This window comes from Coregonus clupeaformis, chromosome 19 (genome assembly GCF_020615455.1).
Source record: "Coregonus clupeaformis isolate EN_2021a chromosome 19, ASM2061545v1, whole genome shotgun sequence".
Lineage (NCBI taxonomy): Eukaryota > Metazoa > Chordata > Actinopteri > Salmoniformes > Salmonidae > Coregonus > Coregonus clupeaformis.
In genome coordinates, this window is record NC_059210.1 from 52,584,102 (window position 1) to 52,608,711 (window position 24,610).

General features: G+C 42.1%; 1 protein-coding gene across 1 annotated transcript in view; it reads right to left on the minus strand.

The window, feature by feature from the left end:
• Nucleotides 1–24,610, minus strand: part of LOC121532247 (inositol 1,4,5-trisphosphate receptor type 2-like) — a 149,846-nt gene that overhangs the window by 110,368 nt on the left and 14,868 nt on the right. The window contains exons 2-19 of the mRNA XM_041838078.1: nt 19,362–19,432; nt 18,506–18,624; nt 17,681–17,767; nt 15,219–15,377; nt 11,633–11,731; nt 10,786–10,869; nt 10,337–10,483; nt 9,853–9,948; nt 8,362–8,415; nt 6,093–6,244; nt 5,698–5,797; nt 5,338–5,498; nt 4,703–4,844; nt 3,972–4,130; nt 1,829–2,001; nt 1,176–1,295; nt 691–873; nt 175–426 (exon numbers count right to left, since the gene is read on the minus strand). Coding sequence (XP_041694012.1) covers nt 175–426; nt 691–873; nt 1,176–1,295; nt 1,829–2,001; nt 3,972–4,130; nt 4,703–4,844; nt 5,338–5,498; nt 5,698–5,797; nt 6,093–6,244; nt 8,362–8,415; nt 9,853–9,948; nt 10,337–10,483; nt 10,786–10,869; nt 11,633–11,731; nt 15,219–15,377; nt 17,681–17,767; nt 18,506–18,624; nt 19,362–19,432 — 2,358 coding nt within the window. The remainder of the gene's footprint in view (nt 1–174; nt 427–690; nt 874–1,175; nt 1,296–1,828; nt 2,002–3,971; nt 4,131–4,702; nt 4,845–5,337; nt 5,499–5,697; nt 5,798–6,092; nt 6,245–8,361; nt 8,416–9,852; nt 9,949–10,336; nt 10,484–10,785; nt 10,870–11,632; nt 11,732–15,218; nt 15,378–17,680; nt 17,768–18,505; nt 18,625–19,361; nt 19,433–24,610) is intronic.

A 24,610-nucleotide genomic window follows, 5' to 3' on the forward strand; every position in this document is an offset into this window, starting at 1 on the left:
ATGAAACATGCAGCAAACTGAAGATGCAATTAATCTGTGATGACTCTCTACCCAGAGGTAATTTTCTTTCAAGTGGTGTGCCAGTTACAGATTCAGTATGTTATTGCCACATCCACAGATCCCAAAGCCACATAAAACACACCCCACCATCTCCACCCCAACCCCCCCACTCACTCGTGGATGGTGATCTTGGAGGGGATCTCGGTCCAGAGTCGGGCGTAGCGCACAGCCACCACGGCCTCCTGGGGCTCGCGGTTCACATGCATGTGCAGCATGAGGCGGCAGAAGGAGGCGCGAAGGTTGTAGGGCAGGCAGTCGTCAAACATGCAGCGCAGGATCAGGTCCACAGGAAGCTGGCTGGACACCTGGTTGATAGCCAGGTACTGGCGGTCCAGACACATCTTGGCAAACAGGTTGAGCTGGTATCTGGAGGGTGGATGGGGAAGGGGGGAGATGGAGAGGAAATACATGGAGAAGAGATGTCATAGGTGTGTCATAGAAATATGACATGTGAAATGTTTGGTAGTTGGACTGAAGACGCACACCCAAATGATTGACAAGGTGTACTGTAGACTAACGGACCAGAAACTAAGTTGAACACTCGATACATCAATAAATAGGAGAACCAACGTTTCGCCATCCAGAGACAATAAAGACTTTGAACACCTTGCTGCAGTAGCTGTCTAGTACCTGTAGTAGGTGATGATGTCGCTGTCCAGCTTGTGGTTGCCCTTGGCGTCCTGGGCCAGGTGGCGGATGGACTTGCCGTGCGGCTCCTTGTGGCTGTCGATCCAGTAGAGCCACACCTCCTCGTCCTCTGTGTCCTCCAACAGCAAGGACGACTCCAGGGATGTCTCTGTGTTGGGGATGAGCCTGGGGGGGGGAATGGAAGCATTCATTCTTCACTTTGGAGCTCAAAACACACACCCACATATACACTACCACACACAATATCTGCTACTTCTCTTTGCACATCTGCATACACCAGCTTAATGATATTCACCCAAGCTGTGTCTTTTTACACAGATGTAACAGCTTATGTGATTGTGAACTTCTAGTGTATAACACAGCCATGTCAAACATCAGTCCCCAATCTGAAAACCTGGGCACCAGTGTTCGGTAGAGAGCACAGGCATGTGTGTGTGTTTGTGTTTGTGTGTGTGTGTGTGACTCACTTGGTCTGGATGAGGATGTCAGCATTGGCGGAGTTCAACATGAATTTACAGATGAGCTCCTGTGTCACTGGAATGGCCGTCTTATTGGACACACACAGGTCTGACAGATAGTCCAGGAACCTGATTGGACAGAAGAACACAACCAAACATATTGGACAAAATCTGCTCAAAGACGTTGAACCCAGTACAGTGGCTTAACAATACCTAACAATCACAGGCAACACAAATATACCGTAATATACATAGGTTTTTTGTTTGTGTGGCACATTGTTCTTTATAGCCCCAGTGTGTATATCTAACCATAAACATTGGGAGTTTCATGGATCAAATGTGTGTGTGTGTGTGTGTCATATGCATGTTATAATTAAGCAATAAGACCCGAGGGGGTGTGGTATATGGCTAATATACCACGGCTAAGGGCTGTTCTTATGCACGACGCAACGTGAAGTGCCTGGATACAGCCCTTAGCTGTGGTATATTGGCCATATACCACAAACCCCCGAGGTGCCTTATTGCTATTATAAAATGGTTACCAACATAATTAGAACAGTAACAATTTATGTTTTGGTAATCAGCATTCAGGGCTCGAACATTTATAATGTGTGTTATATATAGTACACACATTTCTCCTTCCTGCTCTGCTCTGTCCTGACCTGGGCTCTCGGTTGCGTCGCAGCAGTTTGACAAAGGTCTCAATCTCCTTGGCTGTGATGTGTTTCTCCAACAGCTTGCGGTTGTTGTGGAGCAGAGCTGTAATGGTGTCCTCCGCCAGGATCTCATAACCGATCTGAGACTGCATGATGGAGAACTTCTTGGCTATGTACTCCTGGAGGGCAGAATGAGACCAGTTAGTCGCGATGGATACCACTATAGGAATACATCTGGGTCGGGTATATGAACTTGTCCAATAATAAATGCTCACTTTCGTGTTCCGTTGCAATTTGTTTTCAAATTAAACTAAATCAAATCACATTTTTGTCACATGCGCTGAATACAAAAGGTGTAGACTTTACCGTGAAATGCTTACCTTCCAAACAACGCAAAAAAAAGTTGTACTACTGTCTGCCCTAATGAACACGACCTTGTTGTGATGGGTTGGCTGATAGGGTTAAGAGTTTCTGCTTGAGATACTTCAACCAGCACACAATGGATCTTCATCTTTCACATACACGACTTCCTACATATACATTACCAGTCAAAAGTTTGGACACACCTACTCATTCAAGGGTTTTTCTTTATTTTTACTATTTTCTACATTGTAGAATAATAGTGAAGACATCAAAACTATGAAATAACACATATGGAATCATGTAGTAACCCAATAAGTGTTAAACAAATCAAAATATATTCGAGATTTGAGATTCTTCAAATAGCCACCCTTTGCCTTGATGACAGCTTTGCACACTAATGGCATTCTCTCAACCAGCTTCACCTGGAATGCTTTTCCAACAGTCTTGAAGGAGTTCCCACATATGCTTAGCACATGTTGGCTGCTTTTCCTTCACTCTGCCGTCCGACTCATCCCAAACCATCTCAATTGGGTTGAGGATTGTGGAGGCCAGGTCATCTGACGCAGCACGCCATCACTCTCCTTCTTGGTAAAATAGCCCTTACACCGCCTGGAGGTATGTTGGGTCATTGTCCTGTTGAAAAACAAATGATAGTCCCACTAAGCCCAAACCAGATTTGATGGCGTATCGCTGCAGAATGCTGTGGTAGCCATGCTGGTTAAGTGTGCCTTGAATTCTAAATAAATCACAGACAGTGTCACCAGCAAAGCACCCCCACACCATAACACCTCCTCCTCCGTGCTTTACGGTGGGGCGGAGATCATCCGTTCACCCACAGCGCGTCTCACAAAGACACGGCGGTTGGAACCAAAAATCTCAAATTTGGACTCCAGACCAAAGAACACATTTCCACCGGTCTAATGTCCATTGCTCGTGTTTCTTGGCCGAAGCAGGTCTCTTCTTCTTATTGGTGTCCTTTAGTAGTGGTTTCTTTGCAGCAATTCGACCATGAAGGCCTGATTCACACAGTCCCCTCTGAACAGTTGATGTTGAGATGTGTCTGTTACTTGAACTCTGTGAAGCATTTATTTGGGCTGCAATTTCTGAGGTGCAGTTAACTCTAATGAACTTATCCTCTGCAGCAGAGGTAACTCTGGGTCTTCCATTCCTGTGGCGGTCCTCATGAGAGCCAGTTTCATCATAGCGCTTGATGTTTTTTTTTAATGTTCCATATTGACTGACCTTCATGTCTTAAAGTAATGATGGACTGTTGTTTCTCTTTGCTTATTTGAGCTGTTCTTGCCATAATATGGACTTGGTCTTTTACCAAATAGGGCTATCTTCTGTATACCCCCCTACCTTGTCACAACAAAACTGATTGGCTCAAATGCATTAAGAAGAAAATAAATTCCACAAATTAACTTTTAAGAAGGCACACCTGTTAATTGAAATGCATTCCAGGTGACTACCTCATGAAGCTGGTTGAGAGAATGCAAAGAGTGTGCAGAGCTGTCATCAAGGCAAAGGTTGGCTATTTGAAGAATATATTTTGATTTGTTTAACACTTTTTTGGTTACTACATGATTCCATAAGTGTTTTTTACTAGTTTTGATGTCTTCACTATTATTCTACAATGTAAAAAATAAAGAAAAACCCTTGAATGAGTAGGTGTGTCCAAACTTTTGACTGGTAGTGTAAGCTTATATTTTATAACAAACAGTTATTGATCTTATTGACCAAGATAGAGTCAGGGTTGCGAGTTGGACAAAGCTACAGTGCTACTAGCCTGGTTCTTGCGGTAGTCCTGTTGGGAGTGGCGCAGCACCCGGTAGCACAGCTGCAGCATGTACTTAAAGGGAGCGTAGCGCTGGTCCCCCAAGTCCTCCAGCTTCAGCATGGGCCCCTCCCCCAGGTCCGTGAATGGGGCCTTCAGAATACCAAAAATCTGGAGAAATCAGACAGCAGAAGAGAGAAGAGATCAGAGAGAGAGAGACAGACAGACAAATGACTTGTTGATGCCAAAACAATTGCACTTTACAAATTATTCTGTTGTTGTCCGTATCATCCCTAATCACAGTAATTACCACTGCCAGCATCATTACCGCTAACAATGCTATTAGCACAGCCTTTGGCATAATTGACTTGAATTATTAATCCCTTAAATTACTGTGATTAGAGGGAGCCTGCTTTCTGCACTCTGTTGCCCATAAGTCACAGTGTGATGGCCATTGGAAGGAGACAGTGGAATTCACCTTCTAGCTTGGGTGCCAGTCTGCTTCTGCGTTAGCAAATAAGTCTATTAAGTCAAAATAAATCTGCACACTTTTAGCTCAATTTAACAGTGTTTGTAAGATACAAATAGCTTCTCTTTGTCATCATTACCCAATATAATTGTTATGACAACAACAGACAACACAGGAACTGGCCAAAGCAGAATCAGATATAAGACCAAAGCTAGAGGATACTTCTTTAGGCGATATTCTGGGAGAGTGTGTGTGAGTGTATGAGTGAGCTGACCTGGGCTAGAATGTTCTGTTCCCTCATTAGTTTCTGTCTTTCCCTGTTGGGGTTGGAGATGACCACAGACAGCACGTCCTGACCGTTGTTGGGGACCTCGCACACAAAGAAGATCAGGTCCTCTAACAGCTTAGTCACAAACCTGGGAAACACGGGCCCCCAAAATAACATTAGTTGATATGACAGAAGTACACAGAACACATTATCTGTCTGAAAGCCACAGTTATTGCAGACATCGAGATTCCATAGGGAATGAGGAAATTAATACATGCAATAAAAATTATAATTGAAAACAGATGGAATTACACAGTATTGGACCAAATAAACAGTGTAACCCTCTTGGCCGTGTCACTAGGGGGCATACTCTAGCGCCTATACTGACTGTATCACGTTGTATTCTACTCAGGAGCTATATTCGATTGCATTGCACTGTCTAACAACGTTACTAGCCTTCACATCCTTGTTTCCTCCATTCGGCTCGCTCTCAAAGCACATTGGAGGAGAGGATCCAAAGACCCTGCCCTCCGACCACCTCCTCAGATGCGCAAGTAAGGAGGAAGCAAGGATTTGCTGGCTAGTAACATTTCCAGACACAGCCAGGGTGTCTTGGTTGTGTCAGCAGGGCTGTGCTGTACCTCCTCTCGTTCTGAGCAATGTTGCCGTACTGCAGCTTCCTCACGGTCAACTCCAGGACCTTGTTGGCATCGTTGGCAAAGTCCAGGTCTCGGACCTCAAACAGGGGTACAGAGACAATAGCAAATGCCTCCTTGTCCTCCTTCGTAGGGCACGTGCCAATCTGTGGGTAGAGGGCATACAGTATCAAATGAACTACTCATGTGTACTGTAGGCCTATAGACTCAACAACAATCCCTCCAAACTCCACAATGAACCCTATGTCTAATAGTAACTTACAATGTTGAAAAGTTTGTGAAAATTTTGTGACAATATTATTATAAGCACAAAAAATATAAGTGGAACTTAAAACAGTATTGGACCTTGAGCATGACAGGGCGCTCCTCCTCAGCGTCGATGGGGAAGTTGGTGCTGCTCACCCAGGTGTTGGTACACAGGTGTCTCAGCCGTACGTACGAGTTCCTGAGGGAAGGCACAGTGTGTTCGAAGTGTGTTTTGAAGTGCTGAGCGATTAACCGAAATTTCATCGGTTCAGTTACTTGAATTCCATTTAGTTTTTTTTTGTGAGCTCAATGCGCTGTTTCTCTAGAGAGAAATCCTATCAAGCATGAGAGACATCAAATCAAGAACAAACTGTGGGATGCTGTAGGGAGTTGTCGTTTTCAATAGGAAAATATTCAACCTAGTTCTAACCGACCTTTAAATGTTTTCAGTGTTTTAGATATTTTAAAATGTGTTTTAGCGGCCAGTCTCTGACCTGGGCACCAGACAGTCAGCCATCTGCAGCGTGGTGGCGTCCAGCTCAAACAGAGAGGCGATGTCGTTGCCATGGGGCACAGACACCAGGGTGCAGGCTATCTTCTCTGCAGCCTGACGCTTCTTCTTGGAGTACACTGTATCTGTCTCCGTCTGCAGACAGACAGCACAGACACACAAAGATGGATACCAAAGTTCTTGCAACTAAAGCATTCTCAATGCTAATATCAATAAACCTGTGACACAGATTCAAAGCACTGTAAAAAAACAAAACAATGGCAGCTTATGTTATTACAATGAGACAGTGGATGAGGTTTGGACTGCACTGTGTGGATGCTGCAGACAGATAATAGGCCAGTACTGGGAGGGTTAACCGCTGCAGTGCTCTCTGCGTGTCAATGGGAAAGAGCTCCTCTGAGCCACCCCTGTGCCTTATCACCTCCTCTCCCCCCTCCTCTCCTCTGGGTGACTCACTCCATCCAGCAGTACATAACAGCACAGCAGAGCAGACAGCACGTCTGTCTCCCCTCCCTCCATCTCTTCATCTCCCTCTCTCACAGAGCACCCACACACTCAGACTTTATATAAGGGGCCCACTGAGTGTCTGAGCAGAGTTTGTGTTCCTGTGTGAGCGGAGGCAGAATACCAATGCAGAAGGTCGGCAAGTGCAGGAAAATCTGTCTTGAAATAGAGTTTGTACATTGTCTACGTTGTGTACATTACATTTACATTTTAGTCATTTAGCAGACGCTCTTATCCAGAGTGACTTACAGTTAGTGAGTGCATACATTTTTTTTTTCTCCATACTGGTCCCCCGTGGGAAACGAACCCACAAACCTGGCATTGAAAACGCCATGCTCTACCAACTGAGCTACACGTTGGTAGAGCAACATGGGTTGGAACAGAACAGAAAACAACAAAAATGTTAAGGAACCGAAAAGGAACCTGGAATTAAAGTGATCCATACTGTTCCGGAACAGAACCGTTATTTTAAAAGCGTGGCAACCGGTTAATAACGTTCCAGGCTTTTTTTGGGACTAGAAAAAAATTTGTGCAAAGCCCTCTCTCTGTCACTCAGAAACGTATTCCAGTGTCTGCCTGCAAGTTGAAGATCTTTGCCAGTGTGTGTACGTGTTTAGGCAACGTGCCCCTCCCCCCTCTTAAGCATAGGCTACTGCACTGACGTTACAAGCGTAATTCAGAAGATAGGGAGAAGATATTTAATTAGCTAGAGAAGAATGGATAAAAAATTTTCAATGCTAGTTAAGGATACTATAGGCCTAATTATCATGTTTCACTTACTAACTTCAAAAAGCTGTGTTATTAACTCTGGTGCCGCTCTGCACATGCAAGCTTGTTAGCTAGCTAGCTAGTTCAAGCTTACTAGCTAGCTCAAAGGACATTTAAAAGTTCCTCCATAGAAGCCGCTCCTCCTAGGTATAATTCTGTGGACATAATTCTATAAAGCATGTCATAACAAGATGCCCAGCGCTTCAAGCCTCCTCCTCAACCCTCTCACCCCACCTACAAAATTTCAGTAGCATCTTGTACCATAGGCTGCACTTGTCTGTCCATCACACCTGTAAACAACTAGCTTGCTTGCTCTATTCGCACTGATTTGTGAAGTAATTTAATGAGCTAAAAAAAACAACTTGATTTCAGAGGTTAAAAAGGGAACAATATAAACCGGTACTTTTTATTTTGTTGCTCGGGAACAGTAGAACGGAACAAAAAAAATAGTGGTTCTGTTCAGAACTAAACGATTGGAAAATAATTTTGGTTACAACCCCTGGTTGTGTATGTTGTGAGTGTGTGTGTGCATGCAAGTGTGTGTGAGAGAGAGAAAGATAAAAAGAGAGAGAGAGGAAAGAAGGGAAGAAAGTGAGCGGATGAGTCTGTTCTTGCTGATGAGTAAGAGGAAAAGCTATTGCATAATAGGAGTTTGAGGTGGTGTGAGAGAACAGAGGGCCCAAGCAGGAGGCCCAGCGTTTGACAGGTGCACTCCCTCTACCACTGCATAGAAACACACCCACACAAAGTTGCTCTCTTAGCAGAAACACACTGTTTGTAGAGGATGCACAGTTTGATCTACCCTTTATGCAGTACTAGTTGTAAAATCTCATCTAAGAGAGACCATGGTCATGCATTGTTAAACACAACACATACCAGAATACTCATAGATATACCATGTGGTTGAAATCAGTGGAAATGAGGTCCAGACTAAGGTCCATCAGACAGGAATATGAAAACCAGAAGAGTGTTTCACTAACCTGATTCACCTCTGCTTTAGAATCCACACTCTCATCCCGGAAATCAGGGTTAATCTATAGAAAGAAAAGAAAGTCAGTCAGTTAGTCAGACAGTCTGTGATTAAGTTGACAGATTTGATCAACTTTATTATCTCCTTGGGGAAATTATTTTTGCAGTGCTGCACCTGTACAGCACAATGAAGGAGATTACAGAGAGAGAGGGCCATAATAGTGATGGGTCGTTTGCGAACGAATAGCTCTTTTTGAACAGATACTTTTGGTGAACGTCGGTAACCGAATTGTATCTGCGAAAGAGCTGTTCATTTGGCTCCTTGATTTGCATACTGCTTTTTGAGCTCCAGACAACGATTATAGATAAGTTATAAAAACATTCTCTGAAGATGGTAATTCTTCACTGCAGGAACAATAGGTAGTGGGGAGAGAGCCACAATCTGGTCCACACTCAATTTTGCAGTAATCTAATTTCTTCAGGTAAAATGTATTTGAACTCACATTTCACGTTCTGACATAAATGGTAGGAAATGTGAAATTTCATGTTTTTTCATCCATTTCTAAGCGCTACTGAACGATGAGCCATGTAGGAACTAAATGAACGGCTCATTTTAGGTGAACGTAGCCAAAATATCCGGCTCACAATAAAGACTTGGGATACCCATCACTAGGCCATAAAAATGGGAACACTGCCATCTGCAGCACGTCTGGAACAACAACATCTGCTCACCTCTCACTACAAGCCTGATCCCAGATATGTATAATGTACATAAACACAGTCTGTAGCTACAGGCCTAGCCAAATCCCAACTCCTCTGACTTTAGTTTTCATGTCATACATGAGTAATCAGTACAGTTGGCTAAAGCACACAGTATTCACAAAGAATCTCAGAGCAGGATTGCTGATATAGGATCAGTGTTTACTTTTAGATCCTAATTAATAGGATTATATGGAAAGGTAGGACCTGATCCTAGACCAGCACCCTTACAGCCTGACCACAGAGAGAGGACTGACATAAGAGACAGTACAGAGACAGTAGTCTACAAAGAAAGCTGCATTGTGGTCTGTTGGCACTTCTCGCAGTTTCATGTAAAGTAGGGATTAACAAGTAGTGACAGGATGTTAACCAGAGTGGAAAACACCCACACATTGGCAATCTGTCAAGTCAGAAAACACTCAAACAAGAGATGGTAGCGTTGGTCATTGCACGTACTTAGTCAAAGATTTTCCATCATGTGATAAGATAAGTATTATCTTTTGTGGAATGTATTATATTGTGGGTTTTTGGAAATTAAAAAAGCTATGAAAATGAACAACATCCTGTATTACTGTACAAGATGAGTCATTCATGGACAGAGTATTTAAATTAACAGTATTCAAATTCAGCAGCAGAGTCAAAACACAATGAAAAGACAACCGACAACCAAAATAACCGTTTGACACACAGTCAAAGAGAGAGAGCGAGAGCGAGAGAAGAGGAGGGAGAAAGTAACACCCTACCTCTGCAGCCAGGTAGTTCCCAGTGGCCAGGTGTTTGAAGCGAAACAGGCTGTTCCACTGGCCGGCACCCCCTCTGCAGGGGTCGTAGTGCACAACCTGCCATAGAGAAACACACATTTAAAACACACTGATCAACGAAGAAAGAACCCTCAACATCACTTAGCGCCATTAATAACATCATAGTATGAGGTAATGTATTTGTTCACGAGGAAGACACTTGTTTAATCTCCCTCTGGGGAATTTCCTATTCAAAACAGGTGTTTCCACTCGTTCTACCAAATCAAGAGCTTCTCACTCCGTCCCAATTCTCTGTTCTAAGTATGCACTTGTTCACTTGTCTTTGTTGATTTAAAGGCAAAGGACTGGTGTAAGAAATGGTGGAAACTAACCCACACCAATACATGTGTGACGAGGAGTGCACGGGTGCACACTTTGGGAGAATTGGGACGGAACCATTGCAGTAGGCAAACAGTGCAGTAGGTACCTCTATTTCCCAGAGTGCTTTGGAACTGGTGGCGGAGGTGGCAGACTGTCTCAGGGTGGTCCTGAGGAAGATGTGCTGCTGATTCCTGTACTCGTCACATGTCAGGAACTTCTCCTGTTCGGCGTGGAACAGACGCACCACATCACCCTGACAGAGATGACAACAACATGGTTTAGCTGTTTGGGCTAAGAAACTGAAAAGAAACACTTTAAAGTAACACTTGATTTGAGTTATTATCAACTGAGCATAAATTATCATAATTTAATTATTATAATCATGATGCCATAATAACTATTTGTAAAAAAAAATTAAACTTTAAAATGTGGATGTGAAAGCATGAATTCTTTCACCTAAGACGGAGAGCCTCCCCATCAACAAACTTTGCATAGAACCCTCTGTCTGCACTGAAGGACATTAGGCAGGCAGCATGTAGAAGACAAAACACTCACTCCTTTGAGGACGTCCTCTCTGTAGTCACTGAACTTCATGAACAGAGTGACCTTCCAGCTGGTGTTGCAGTTCACAGCGTTCACCTACAGAAAAACCAAGGAGAGGAGCAGAGAAGACCAACGGACTGTCATGACTATACCTGAATTATACACATATTTTCAGAGCCTCAGATAGCTGCTGGTTTGCCATTCCTGCAACAATGCCGGTTCTGCAACCATGAAAGGACAATTTTTATGGACAGTGATAGCCGGAAGGTAGAGAGGGAGACCGATAGAGAGAGAGACAGAGTAGGGTCAGAGGTGGTATTCGTGACCCCGTCGCCAGCGGGTATGTATGGACCGGAGTCTGCAGCACTACCACTAGACAAGATTCTTAAGGTTCTTAATACCTGTTGCAATCAGGCAGGTTTCCAAACGCATGTTATGATATGGGTGCGTTAGCGAGTCGTTATGGTTAAAGGTTAAGGGTTAGGATAAGGTTAGGTTACGGTATGCTAGAGAGTGGTTAGAGTACATTTAGGTTTAGGCATACTAGCAAGTAGTTAAGGTAAGGGTTAAATAAAGACACGCCTAAATAAAAACAAGCCTAGATTCGAACCGCCGCCTGGATTCGAACCACCGCCACTCTCGTCTCATGAGTCCTATTCACTTAAAAGGCAAACATGCTGACCAGCAGCTTTTTGGGAGTATTCAAAAATGCGACAATGCAGGAATTGTTGGAGATAGCAGGCTGGGACAGACACAACATGGCCATCATCCTTCTGCACAGTTTTTCCATGCATACAGTACATTTTTACACGGTAACCGCTATACTGTAGCTCTAATCAAATTGTTTCATGGATCTTACCTCCTTGCAGCCAGGGTTGTCTAGCAGCTCAATGTTGCTGGCATGGAGAGGCTGCCCTGCGTTCACAGGCATCAAGACCACTTTGTCTCCCACCACCACCTAGGGACCAACCACAACAGGTCAGACACTAGCGTACACATGATTACAAGTAGAGTAGAGTGAGAGTAGAATATAGATACAAATGAGGCAGATGTCTAATCGGACCTATCACAGGACAATGGGACAGAGGTATGAGACACACTTCAAACAGCAAAGGTCCACAGTCACACCCTGTCCCATGCAGAGGGCAACTATCCATCCAGAGATAAGCATTCCCCACAACAATGCAAATAGGATGAGTGGGCTTATTCTGTGTGTCATTTTCAATAGCAGATGAGCACAAACCATGGTCAAATGAAGGAAGTGTAGCATGTTTACAGTGCATAGACATTAATTCACTCATACAGCTATGTGTGTGGTAGCGTGAATCGCTGAATGCAGTGTACTGTCCTGTATGCACCATAGTCTCAAACATCTACATTCAAACTGTACTCTACATTCAAAACACATAAATATCTCAATAAACAGACTGTAAATGGACTAAAATGAACAGGAGAAGAATTGTTCTTAAAGGCAGGCCATTCCAATAACAATGTAGCATCTATCTATCTACACTATACATACAAAGTATGTTACCACCCCTTCAAATTGGTGGATTCTGCTATTTCAGCCACACCCGTTGCTGACCGGTGTATACAAATCGAGCACAGCCATGCAAGCTCCATAGACAAACATTGGCAGTAGAATGGCCTTACTGAAGAGCTCAGTGACTTTCAACGTGGCATCGTCATAGGAAGCCACCTTTCAAACAAGTCAGTTCATAAAATTTCTGCCCTGCTAGAGCTGCACTGGTCAACTGTAAGTGCTGTTATTGTGAAGTGGAAATGTCTAGGAGCAACAACAGCTCAGCCGCGAAGTCGTAGGCTACACAAGCTTACAGAACGGGACCCTCGAGTGCTGAAGCACATAGCACAAATTTCTCACTACCGAGTTCCAAATTGCCTCTGGAAGCAACGTCAGCATAATAACTGTTCCTCGGGAGCTTCATAAAATGGGTTTCCATGGCCGAGCAGCCGCACACAAGCCTAAGATCCCCATGCCCAATGCCAAGCATCGGCTGGAGGGGTGTAAAGCTCACCGTCATTGGACTCTGGAGCAGTGGAAACACGTTCTCTGGAGTGATTAATCATGTTTCACCATCTGCCAATCCAACAGACGAATCCGGGTTTGGCGGACGGCAGGAAAACGCTACCTGCCCGAATGCATAGCACCAACTGTAAAGTTTGGTGGAGGAAGAATAATGGTCTGGGGCTGTTTTTCATGGTTCAGACTAGGCCCCTTAGTTCCAGTCAAGGGAAATCTTAACGCTACAGCATACAATGACATTCTAGAAGATTCTGTTCCTCCAACTTTTTGGCAACAGTTTCCTGTTTCAGCATGACAATGCCCCCTTGCATAAAGCGAGGTCCATACAGAAATTATTTGTTGAGATTGGTGTGGAAGAACTAGACTGGCCTATGAGGTCCTGAGCGCTCTGGAGCAGGTTTTCATCAAGGATCTCTCTGTACTTTGCTCTGTTCATCTTTCCCTCGATCCTGACTAGTCTCCCACTCCCTGCCGCTGAAAAACATCCACACAGCATGATGCTGCCACCACCATGCTTCACCGTAGGGATTGTGCCAGGTTTCCTCCAGACATGACACTGGGCATTCAAGCCAAAGAGTTCAATCTTGGTTTCATCAGACCAGAGAATCTTGTTTCTCATGGTCTGAGAGTCTTTATGTGCCTTTTGGCAAACTCCAAGCGGGCTGTCATGTGCCTTTTACTGAGGAGTGACTTCCGTCTGGCCACTCTACCATAAAGGCCTGATTGGTGGAGTGCTGCAGAGATGTTTGTCCTTCTGGAAGGTTCTCCCATCTCCACAGAGGAACTCTGGAGCTCCGTCAAAGTGACCATCGGGTTCTTGGTCACCTCCCTGACCAAGGCCCTTCTCCCCCGATTGCTCAGTTTGACCGGGTGGCCAGCTCTAGGAAGAGTCTTGGTGGTTCCAAACTTCTTCCATTTAAGAATGATGGAGGCCACTTTGTTCTTGGGGACCTTCAATGCTGCAGAAATGTTTTTGTACCCTTCCCCCCCACAATTCCTTCGACCTCATGGCTTGGTTTTTGCTCTGACATGCACGGTCAACTGTGGGACCTTATATAGACAGGTGTGTGCCTTTCCAAATCATGTCCAATCAATTCAATTTACCACAGTTGGACTCCAATCAAGTTGTAGAAACATCTCAAGGATGACCAATGGAAACAGGATGCACCTGAGCTCAATTACAAGTCTCATGGCAAAGGGTCTGAATACTTATATAAATAAAGGTATTTCAGTTTTTCGAAGAAAATAAAAACTGTTTTCGCTATGTCGTTATGGGGTATTGTGTGTAGCTTGATGAGGATGTGGAAAAAGTCAAGTGGTCTTAATACTTTCCCAATGCACTGTATCTATCGATAGCATTGCTGTAATCTAAAACTTCCAGTCAATAACAGTTAAAGGGCAACTCCACCACTTTTCAACCTAATTTTCATTATCTCCAGCACAATAAGTGTGTCAACATATGGAAAACTGCGCATTTCTACGTTTTGTAGAAAATAATATAAAGTTAAAATGTTCGACCTGGTGACATCAAAAGTTATAACAAAAAAAAAACGCTGATTTTCAAACACTATGATATTAGCGGTGATGTGGGAGCAAGAAAATACCCTCCCTTGGGCTAGAAACTCGTTGCAGGTTTAGAAAAACCACTGGTTTTTTTTGTTTTAATCCTACCCTGTGATGTCACAGAGAAGCATTTTCTTTGACCTTTCTTCTTATCTTTTGAACCACAGATCATAGAAAAGCGCAGTTTTCACATATGTAGACACTGGTTTGGTGAATATGAGGTTGAAAAGTGGCGGAATGGCCTTTTAAGGGAAAAAATAGGAAATTGTACAAGACTAGTGGAAATGCACACACGTACTTAAGTTTTTCAATGCTCAATGACTACATGCAAGGCTAGTGCTAACATGCTTTCACAGCAAGTCTCATGGCCGAACACACACACCATGCACTTCAAACAAGAAGAATACCTTCCACCATAGGATGCTAAAGCAAAAGGAAAGGAGAAAACCAATCAAGTTATTTCAGAAGGATGAAGATATTACTTTGACATGGACATAATACCAATCTAATTAAAATATGACATGTTCAATATTAAGACGGCCCATAAAAATATAAAATAATTATTAACAATACTGAGGTTCATCATGAAGTTTGGTTTACAATAACATATCTATGGTAAGTAGGGCTAGGAGTTTTTCATCATCGGGTCACATGTTCGGGAAAAACTCCTGGCCCTTCAAAGCAGTGGCCTGTAGTGAGTCAGGTCAGGGCCCCTTTTCATAAAGCGGCTCAGTAAAAGTGCTGATCTAGGATCAGTTTTGCCTTTCAGATAATAATGAAGAGGATTATAAAGACAAGGGGGACTTGATCCAAGATCAGCACTAACAGGGGTACCTACATTATCCCCCTCGCTGCGGAGTTTCCAGAAGGGCTGGATGTAGAACCAGGAGCCCTCATTGCCGGCTGGGTCCAGAGACACACGCATGGCGTTCTTCTCCAGCAGCGCCGGCAAACGCTTATTCACCGTCAAGTACTTGTTACTCTTTATATGCAGAAGCTGAGGGAGAAATAAATGGGGCCAATTTACAAGGACACATCATACACAAGGTCCATGGTTAGAATCCCACCACAACACCTAACTCTAATCTTAACCAATCACATTTCTTTAGTGCTAGGAAACAGTTACCGTATGAAATTGGTACTTTTTTTTATTAAAGTGAGATGTAGGGCTAGTTCATAATTTTTATTTCACCAGACCAATTAATTATGAGCTCAGATTTTACTTGATTTGGAATTTACCTCAAAAGCCTTTCAATTTAGTTTCCGCTTGGGATAAGGGATAAGAACATTACCCAAATTATTTATACAGTACCAGTCAAAAGTTTGGACACACCTACTCATTCAAGGGTTTTTCTTTATTTTTACTATTTTCTACATTGTAGAACAATAGTGAAGACATCAAAACTATGAAATAACACATTTGGAATCATGTAGTAACCAAAAAAGTGTTAAACAAATCAAAATATATTTTAAATTTTAGATTCTTCAAACAGCCACCCTTTGCCTTGATGACAGTTTTGCACACTCTTGGCATTCTCTCAACCAGCTTCACCTGGAATGCTTTTCCAACAGTCTTGAAGGAGTTCCCACATATGCTGAGCACTTGTTGGCTGCTTTTCCTTCACTCTGCGGTCCGACTCATCCCAAACCATCTCAATTGGGTTGAGGTCGGGGGATTGTGGAGGCCAGGTCATCTGATGCAGCACTCCATCACTCTCCTTCTTGGTAAAATAGCCCTTACACAGCCGGGAGGTGTGTTGGGTCATTGTCCTATTGAAAAACAAATGATAGTCCCACTAAGCCCAAACCAGATGGGATGGCGTATCACTGCAGACTGCTGTGGTAGCCACGCTGGTTAAGTGTGCCTTGAATTCTAAATAAATCACAGACAGTGTCACCAGCAAAGCACCCCCACACCATAACACCTCCTCCTCCATGCGGAGATCATCCGTTCACCCACAGCGCGTCTCACAAAGACATGGCGGTTTGAACCTAAAATCTCAAATTTGGACTCCAGACCAAAGGACACATTTCCACCGGTCTAATGTCCATAGCTCGTGTTTCTTGGCCCAAGCAGGTCTCTTCTTCTTATTGGTGTCCTTTAGCAGTGGTTTCTTTGTAACAATTCAACCATGAAGGCCTGATTCACACAGTCTCCTCTGAACAGTTGATGTTGAGATGTGTCTGTTACTTGAACTCTGTGAAGCATTTATTTGGGCTGCAATTTCTGAGGTGCAGTTAACTCTAATGAACTTATCCTCTGCAGCAGAGGTAACTCTGGGTCTTCCATTCCTGTGGCGGTCCTCATGAGAGCCAGTTTCATCATAGCGTTTGATGGTTTTCGGGACTGCACTTGAAGAAACGTTCCGACTGAAGGTTTGACTGACCTTCATGTCTTAAAGTAATGATGGACTGTTTCTCTTTGCTTAATATAGACTTGGTCTTTTACCAAATAGGGCTATCTTCTGTATACCCCCCCTACCTTGTCACAACACAACTGACTGGCTCAAACGCATTAAGAAGGAAAGAAATTCCACAAATTAAACTTTTAACAAGGCACACCTGTTAATTGAAACGCATTCCAGGTGACTATCTCATGAAGCTGGTTGAGAGAATGCCAAGAGTGTCAAAGCTGTCATCAAGGCAAAGGGTGGCTATTTGAAGAATCTCAAATATAAAATATTTTGATTTGTTTAACACTTTTTTGGTTACTATATGATTCCATATGTGTTATTTCATAGTTTTGATGTCTTCACTATTATTCTACAATGTAAAAAATTGTGAAAATAAAGAAAAACCCTTGAATGAGTAGGTGTGTCCAAACCTTTGACTGGTACTGTATATATATATATATATATATATATATATATATATATATATATATATATATATATATATATATATATATATAACCTTTTTTAAATAAAAGTTTCCCTTTTCTGGACAGATCATTCAAATATTGGCTTTAGCATGAAAGACGTACACAGAGCACTACATGAAAAAAACACCATATTTTAACAGCAAGAGACTGGACCTGACCAAACCACTTATTTTAATACGACTGTTTAAACCACAGTTAGAGGCCACAAGCCTTTTGAAAGCACACAGAACAAACCTGCACTAAATTGAAAATGTACTCTATGCCATTCATCATTGGCAATGTGAGGCACTAGAGGCCAGAAAACAAACAGAAAGGCAGCCTTGGTGACCAAGTGAAAACAAACACAAGGTTCTGGGCACAAAGCAAACAGAGATATAGCTTCTGATAAGAAGAAGGAGTTGTCTGTAGTTGACTTTTACCTGGATGACGTTACTGTACTTCACCACCTCTCCCAGCAGCTTCTTATTCTCCGTCTCATTCTGCTTTTGTTCCAGTTCTGCTGCATGCTGAGACATGAACAAAAACATGTTTGGGACTGATTACATTGCAGTCACATTGTGCAGAATCACTGATCTAATCACCTTGCATCCCAAATGACTACTTGTGTGATCAAGATTAGCGATTCTGTGCCTCGTCTTGCTCAAACTGATCTTGGTTGACTTAAAAGGGGCAATCAGCAGTTGCTACATCCATTTTGTACCCATTGAATCTTGAAGAATATAACATATAAATGCCTCAATGCCATAGTTTAACTGACGTACTCAATCAGAACCCAAAATATATGTTTGTTGTACTCCAATTTTTGGAAACAAAGTAATTGTAAACAAGCACTGTTTAGTCTCAAAACATGGTTAAAACTATCATTTTGATATCATGGAGGTTCAGCCCTTGTATCCATAGCTCGGTCTATGAATTTGAGAGTGATTACACTTCCCCAGCCCCATCCCTCAGCTTTTTACTGAAATAGTGGCAGGAAGAACGCCTTGTTATTGTTTCTAATGCTGATTGGCCCTTTAAAGCAGTGTTTTTCGATCCAGGTCCTGGGGACCGACAGGGTAAGCAGACTTTTTTTCCAGACCAGCACTAACATACTTGATTTGACTACTTAACTATAGTAATGATTAAGCCCTTGATTAGGTGAATCAGTTGTGTTAGTGTGGGATGGATCAAAATCCTCCACATCCTGTGGTTGCCTTGCCCAGGACTGTGAATGAAGAACACTAGGTCTTGGAGACAGGTCATACCTGTAACTTCTTGAATAGGTCTTCTTGTGTGTCGTTGTTGCCTTGTTTGCCCTGTTTGGCCTTCCAGAACTGCTTCTGAGCCGAGTACCTGTTCATCGGACACACCTTGAACAGGCAGTCTGGAGAGAGAGACAAAGAGAGATATGGAGAGGAAGAAAGAAATGGGGAGAAAACGATGTAGAAAGATATAATGAAACAGAAACCGGGAGGGAGGTGTGTTAGAGAGAGGAATACAAACATGAATCAAACACTTTTTCTTCCAGAAAATTTTTCTAAATTTTAGTCATTTATCCAGATCGACTTACAGTTAGTGCATTAATCTTACGATAGCTAGGTGGGGCGACCATATATCTCAGTCATAGTAAGTACATTTTCCTCAATAAAGTAGCTATCAGCAAAGTCAGAACTAGTAAGGGGGGAAGGAAAAGTCAAGTCCAAGTGTTAATTCACAAAAGGCTTACTAATACATACTCATTTCAACGGCAAAGTGACACTAACTGTCAATTGAGTCTAGGTGACTGGTTAGGGGTAAATAGCATGTTTGTGGTTAATGGCTGTTAATTCACTGAGAGTCTATAAAGTCAGTTAAACACAACCTCCTGTGAAAACCAAACTGTTAAAACAACATGGGGGCCTTAATGGCCTGCTCAGTGTGTGTGTGTGTGTGTGTGTGTGTGTGTGTGTGTGTGTGTGTGTGTGTGTGTCTGCAGTAACCTTGGCACACTGCATTACTAGAGACTGCCCCTCACAGCCATCGTTCAGAGAAGCAGTGAGTAAATTAATTCAAACAACTCTTATTTAGTTAGGAATTGGGCCTTTGTGATTGGGAAGCTGGTCATCGACTCCTCCCACTCACCTCTGAACTTTTTGGGCGGATTGGCCAGGTCTCCTGCATCGGGTTGCACCACACACCTGTCATCAACAAGCCTGGGGAGACAACATAACCCACATAATTTCTACAGTTCATATGGGAGAGAACATAACACACATCTTTCCTACAATTATATATATATATATATATATATATATATATATATATATATATATATATATATATATATATATATACATACATACATACATACATACATACACACACACACACACGGTGCAATGAAAAAGTATTTGCCCCCTTTCTAATTTTCTCTACTTTTGCATATTTGTGATACTGAATGTTATCAGATCTTCAACCAAAACCTAATATTAGATAAAGGGAACATAAGTGAACAAATAACACAACAATTACATATTTATTTTATAAACAGAGTTATGCAACACCCAATTCCCCTGTTTGAAAAAGTAATTGCCCCCTTACACTCAATAACTGGTTGTGCCACCTTTAGCTGCAATGACTCCAACCAAATGCTTCCTGTAGTTGTCGATCAGTCTCTCACGTTGCTGTGGAGGAATTTTGGCCCACTCTTCCATGCAGAACTGCTTTAACTCTGTGACGTGTGGGTTTTCAAGCATGAACTGCTCGTTTCAAGTCCTGCCACAACATCTGATTTTTTTCATGAGGTCAAAGTTATACTGGGTAATATGGAGGGGCAGATTGTCCTTGCTGGAGACTTTAACCAAGTGATGGACAATATGATTGATAGAAGTACATTTACAGGTAACTCCACGCCAATGGATAGACTTGCAATACATATGCTAGCAGAAGATATGGGCCTTATAGACATCTGGAGATTAGTCCATCCTAATGATAGAGAAAATACTTTTTCTCCCACTGTCATAAGACACACTCCAGAATAGATTTCTTATTGATATCTAATTGCATGGTTATTCATGTGATTGATTGCAAGATTGGTCCCATTGCCCTCAGAGATCATGCTATAGTAGAGTTACATGTTGATATAAACTCTGACAATGTGAGGAAGGGTAGATTTAGACTCAACACCATGCTATTACAAGATGAGATATTTAGCCAGTCACTAGCAGATTATCTTAGATCCTTTTTTGAGATCAACATAGGCTCAACTGAAAAGGTTTCCACAGTATGGGAAACCTCTAAGCATATATTAGAGGGAAAACAATATCACATGCATCCAAAAAGAAGAGAGAAGGGGCTGAAGCAGTAAAAAGATTAGAAACTGAGATGTGTCTTGGAAAGGGATTTGGAAAGACATTTCATAGATAGCCCATTTCAAACTGCCTGCAAATTGAAATTTCAGTTGCACAAAATGTATAACAAAAAGGCAGAATATGCACTGTTTAGACTTAGAAACAGTTTTTATGAGGGAGGTGAGAAGACAGACAGGCTACTAGCAAGACAACTAAAACCTGGGAATTTTAGACCTATCAGCCTCCTTAATGTGGATTGTCAGATTCTTACTAAGACCCTTGCGATACGCTTAGAGAAGGCACTACCTAAAATCATACATAGTGACCAAGTAGGATTTATTAAGAACAGGACCTCAACAGATAATATGAGGAGGCTCTTACAGTGAGGGAAAACAGTATTTGATCCCCTGCTGATTTTATACGTTTGCCCACTGACAAAGAAATGATCAGTCTATAATTTTAATGGTAGGTTTATTTGAACAGTGAGAGACAGAATAACAACAAAATAATCCAGAAAAACGCATGTAAAATTTTTTATAAATTTATTCGCATTTTAATGAGGGAAATAAGTATTTGACCCCCTCTCAATCAGAAAGATTTCTGGCTCCAGGTGTCTTTTATACAGGTAACGAGCTGAGATTAGGAGCACACTCTTAAAGGGAGTGCTCCTAATCTCAGCTTGTTACCTGTATAAAAGACACCTGTCCATAGAAGCAATCAATCAATCAGATTCCAAACTCTCCACCATGGCCAAGACCAAAGAGCTCTCCAAGGATGTCAGGGACAAGATTGTAGACCTACACAAGGCTGGAATGGGCTACAAGACCATCGCCAAGCAGCTTGGTGAGAAGGTAACAACAGTTGGTGCGATTATTCGCAAATGGAAGAAACACAAAATAACTGTCAATCTCCCTCGGCTTGGGGCTCCATGCAAGATCTCACCTCGTGGAGTTGCAATGATCATGAGAACGGTGAGGAATCAGCCCAGAACTACACAGGAGGATCTTGTCAATGATCTCAAGGCAGCTGGGACCATAGTCACCAAGAAAACAATTGGTAACACACTACGCCGTGAAGGACTGAAATCCTGCAGCGCCTGCAAGGTCCCCCTACTCAAGAAAGCACATATACAGGCCCGTCTGAAGTTTGAATCATTCAGATGTTCATTGGCAGAGGAGAACTGGGTGAAAGTGTTGTGGTTCTTGGACCAAAATGGAGCTCTTTGGCATCAACTCAACTCGCCGTTTTTGGAGGAGGAGGAATGCTGCCTATGACCCCAAGAACACCATCCCCACCATCAAACATGGAGGTGGAAACATTATGCTTTGGGGGTGTTTTTCTACTAAGGGGACAGGACAACTTCACTGCATCAAAGGGACGATGGATGGGGCCCTGTACCGTCAAATCTTTGGTGAGAACCCCCTTCCCTCAGCCAGGGCATTGAAAATGAGTCGTGGATGGGTATTCCAGCATGACAATGACCCAAAACACAAGGCAACAAAGGAGTGGCTCAAGAAGAAGCACATTAAGGTCCTGGAGTGGCCTAGCCAGTCTCCAGACCTTAATCCCATAGAAAATCTGTGGAGGGAGCTGAAGGTTCGAGTTGCCAAACGTCAGCCTCGAAACCTTAATGACATGGAGAAGATCTGCAAAGAGGAGTGGGACAAAATCCCTCCTAAGATATGTGCAAACCTGGTGGCCAACTACAAGAAACGTCTGACCTCTGTGATTGCCAACAAGGGTTTTGCCACCAAGTACTAAGTCATGTTTTGCAGAGGGGTCAAATACTTATTTCCCTCATTAAAATGCAAATCAATTTATAGCATTTTTGACATGCGTTTTTCTGGATTTTTTTGTTTTTATTCTGTCTCTCACTGTTCAAATAAACCTACCATTAAAATTATAGACTGATCATTTCTTTGTCAGTGGGCAAACGTACAAAATCAGCAGGGGATCAAATACTTTTTCCCCTCACTGTACATCTCATGTGGTTAAACTGCTCAAATATAGTTCCTACCGCTGCGGCCTCCTTAGATGCTGAAAAGGCATTTGATAGGGTAGAGTGGGCTTTTCTCTTAAGAACCCTAGAAAAATGTGGTTTTGGACCTGACTTTTGTAAATGGATATGGGTCCTCTATTCCAATCCTAAAGCAACAGTACTTACAAATGGAATTATGTCTCCTTTTTTTTAGTCTTTCTAGAGGCACAAGGCAGGGTTGCTCGGTATGCAGATGATATTCTACTGCTGGTCTCTGATCCTCTTCAGTCTGTACCACCATTGCTTACTTGTATTGAATTTTATATTCTAGTATGTCAGGCTACAAAATTAATTGGAATAAGTCAGAAGCAATGCCAATTAAATGCCATATGTTACTCTGGAACAGTTACCCCATTTAATTTCAAATTGGTTCCTACTGGGATGAAATATTTGGGGATTAAGTTGAGCTCAGATTTGGAGGAAGTGATGGGACTACATTTTGAGCCACTACTAGTCATGATTAAGATGAATTTAGAAAAATTGGAAAATATACAACTTTCTTTATGTGGAAAGATCAATGTGATTAAAATGGTTGTGGTCCCACAATTTAATTATGTCTCTGCAATGTTACCTATGAATATTCCAGACCGGTATTTTAAACAATATGACAAATTAACAAAATACTTTTTCTGGGATAGGAACAAACCCCAGATTAATATGAAGAAGATGTGCTCACCAAGGGATGTAGGAGGCTTGGCTTTACCAGATGTTAAATTGTACAATTTATCATTTGAAATGGCTAAATTGGCAAACCATTGGGGCAAAAGGGATGCTAGCTTGGATAACAATAGAACGGGAACTAAGTTATCCTTTCACCCCTGTTGATACTCTGTCACATAGTCTTACATAGGAGAGGTCTGTTGAAACTCCCAACCCAATTTTGTTACACTCAAAAGAGGTGTGGAGAACAGTACACATCTAACACAAGGATACTCCTCATTGTTGGCCAATCCTAGGCTACGGATAGGAAAGAAGTCTGTGTACTGGAAACAGTGGCTAATGAAAGAAATTCATACTATAGGTGATATGTACAATGAAAATGTTTTAATGTCATACTCACATTTGGTACAAAAATATGATGTAGGAGACAAGGGACATTTCTGGAAATATTTATAATTGAGAGAATGTTTGTTAACCGGCTATCAACAAAATCCAGGAAAGAACCCAATAGCTGAGTATTTGGAATGACCCAAATATAAAGCAGCAATTTCTTATTCAATATTTAGTCATCTGCAGAGTAAAGAATGTAAAAACCTCAGAACAATATGGCAAATTGACCGTAAGTGTGAAATTGAGAGAATACCTGGTTGAAGATCTTGTCCAGCTCAGGGAGGAACATAAGGGAAGCTTACTCAATATAAGATACTACATAGGTTTTATTGGACCCCAACAAGGCTTCATAAGATGGGGCTGACCAACAATTCTCTGTGTTGGAAATGCCAAAAAGACACTGGGACATTTTTTACACGCAATATGGAAATGTACATTAGTGCCATCTTTCTGGAAGGATGTTTTGAAATATCTGGAGGAATGGTTGGGGTTAACAATTCCAGTTTCACTGATAATATGTCTCTTGGGCGATAGAACAGAGTTACCTAATGTAACAAAATGAGGAATTTGCACTGATCACTGTTGGTATCGTCACAGCAGCTAGAGTAATCCTTAGAATTGGGAAGGGTAATGTCACTCCTACTCTAGAACAGTGGATATAATCAATGTTGGAAGTAGCATCTTATGAACAAATGCTTGCTAGGTTCACTTGTAGAAACGACAATTCTAGAAGCTGGAAGCGTTTTAATTTGTCATGTTTCTAAGACTGGGAGGTGATTACTTATGCTTGTGAACCCATGTACTTCTGTTTTGTAGCTTGTAAGATACTATTTGACTGTTTATGTATGCTATGTTGGAGGATATGTCTGGATGTCATGCTCAATGTTTTTATGCTGTACAATGTTTTTATTTTTTATTTGTTTGTTTGTGGAAGAAATGAAAAAATAAATACA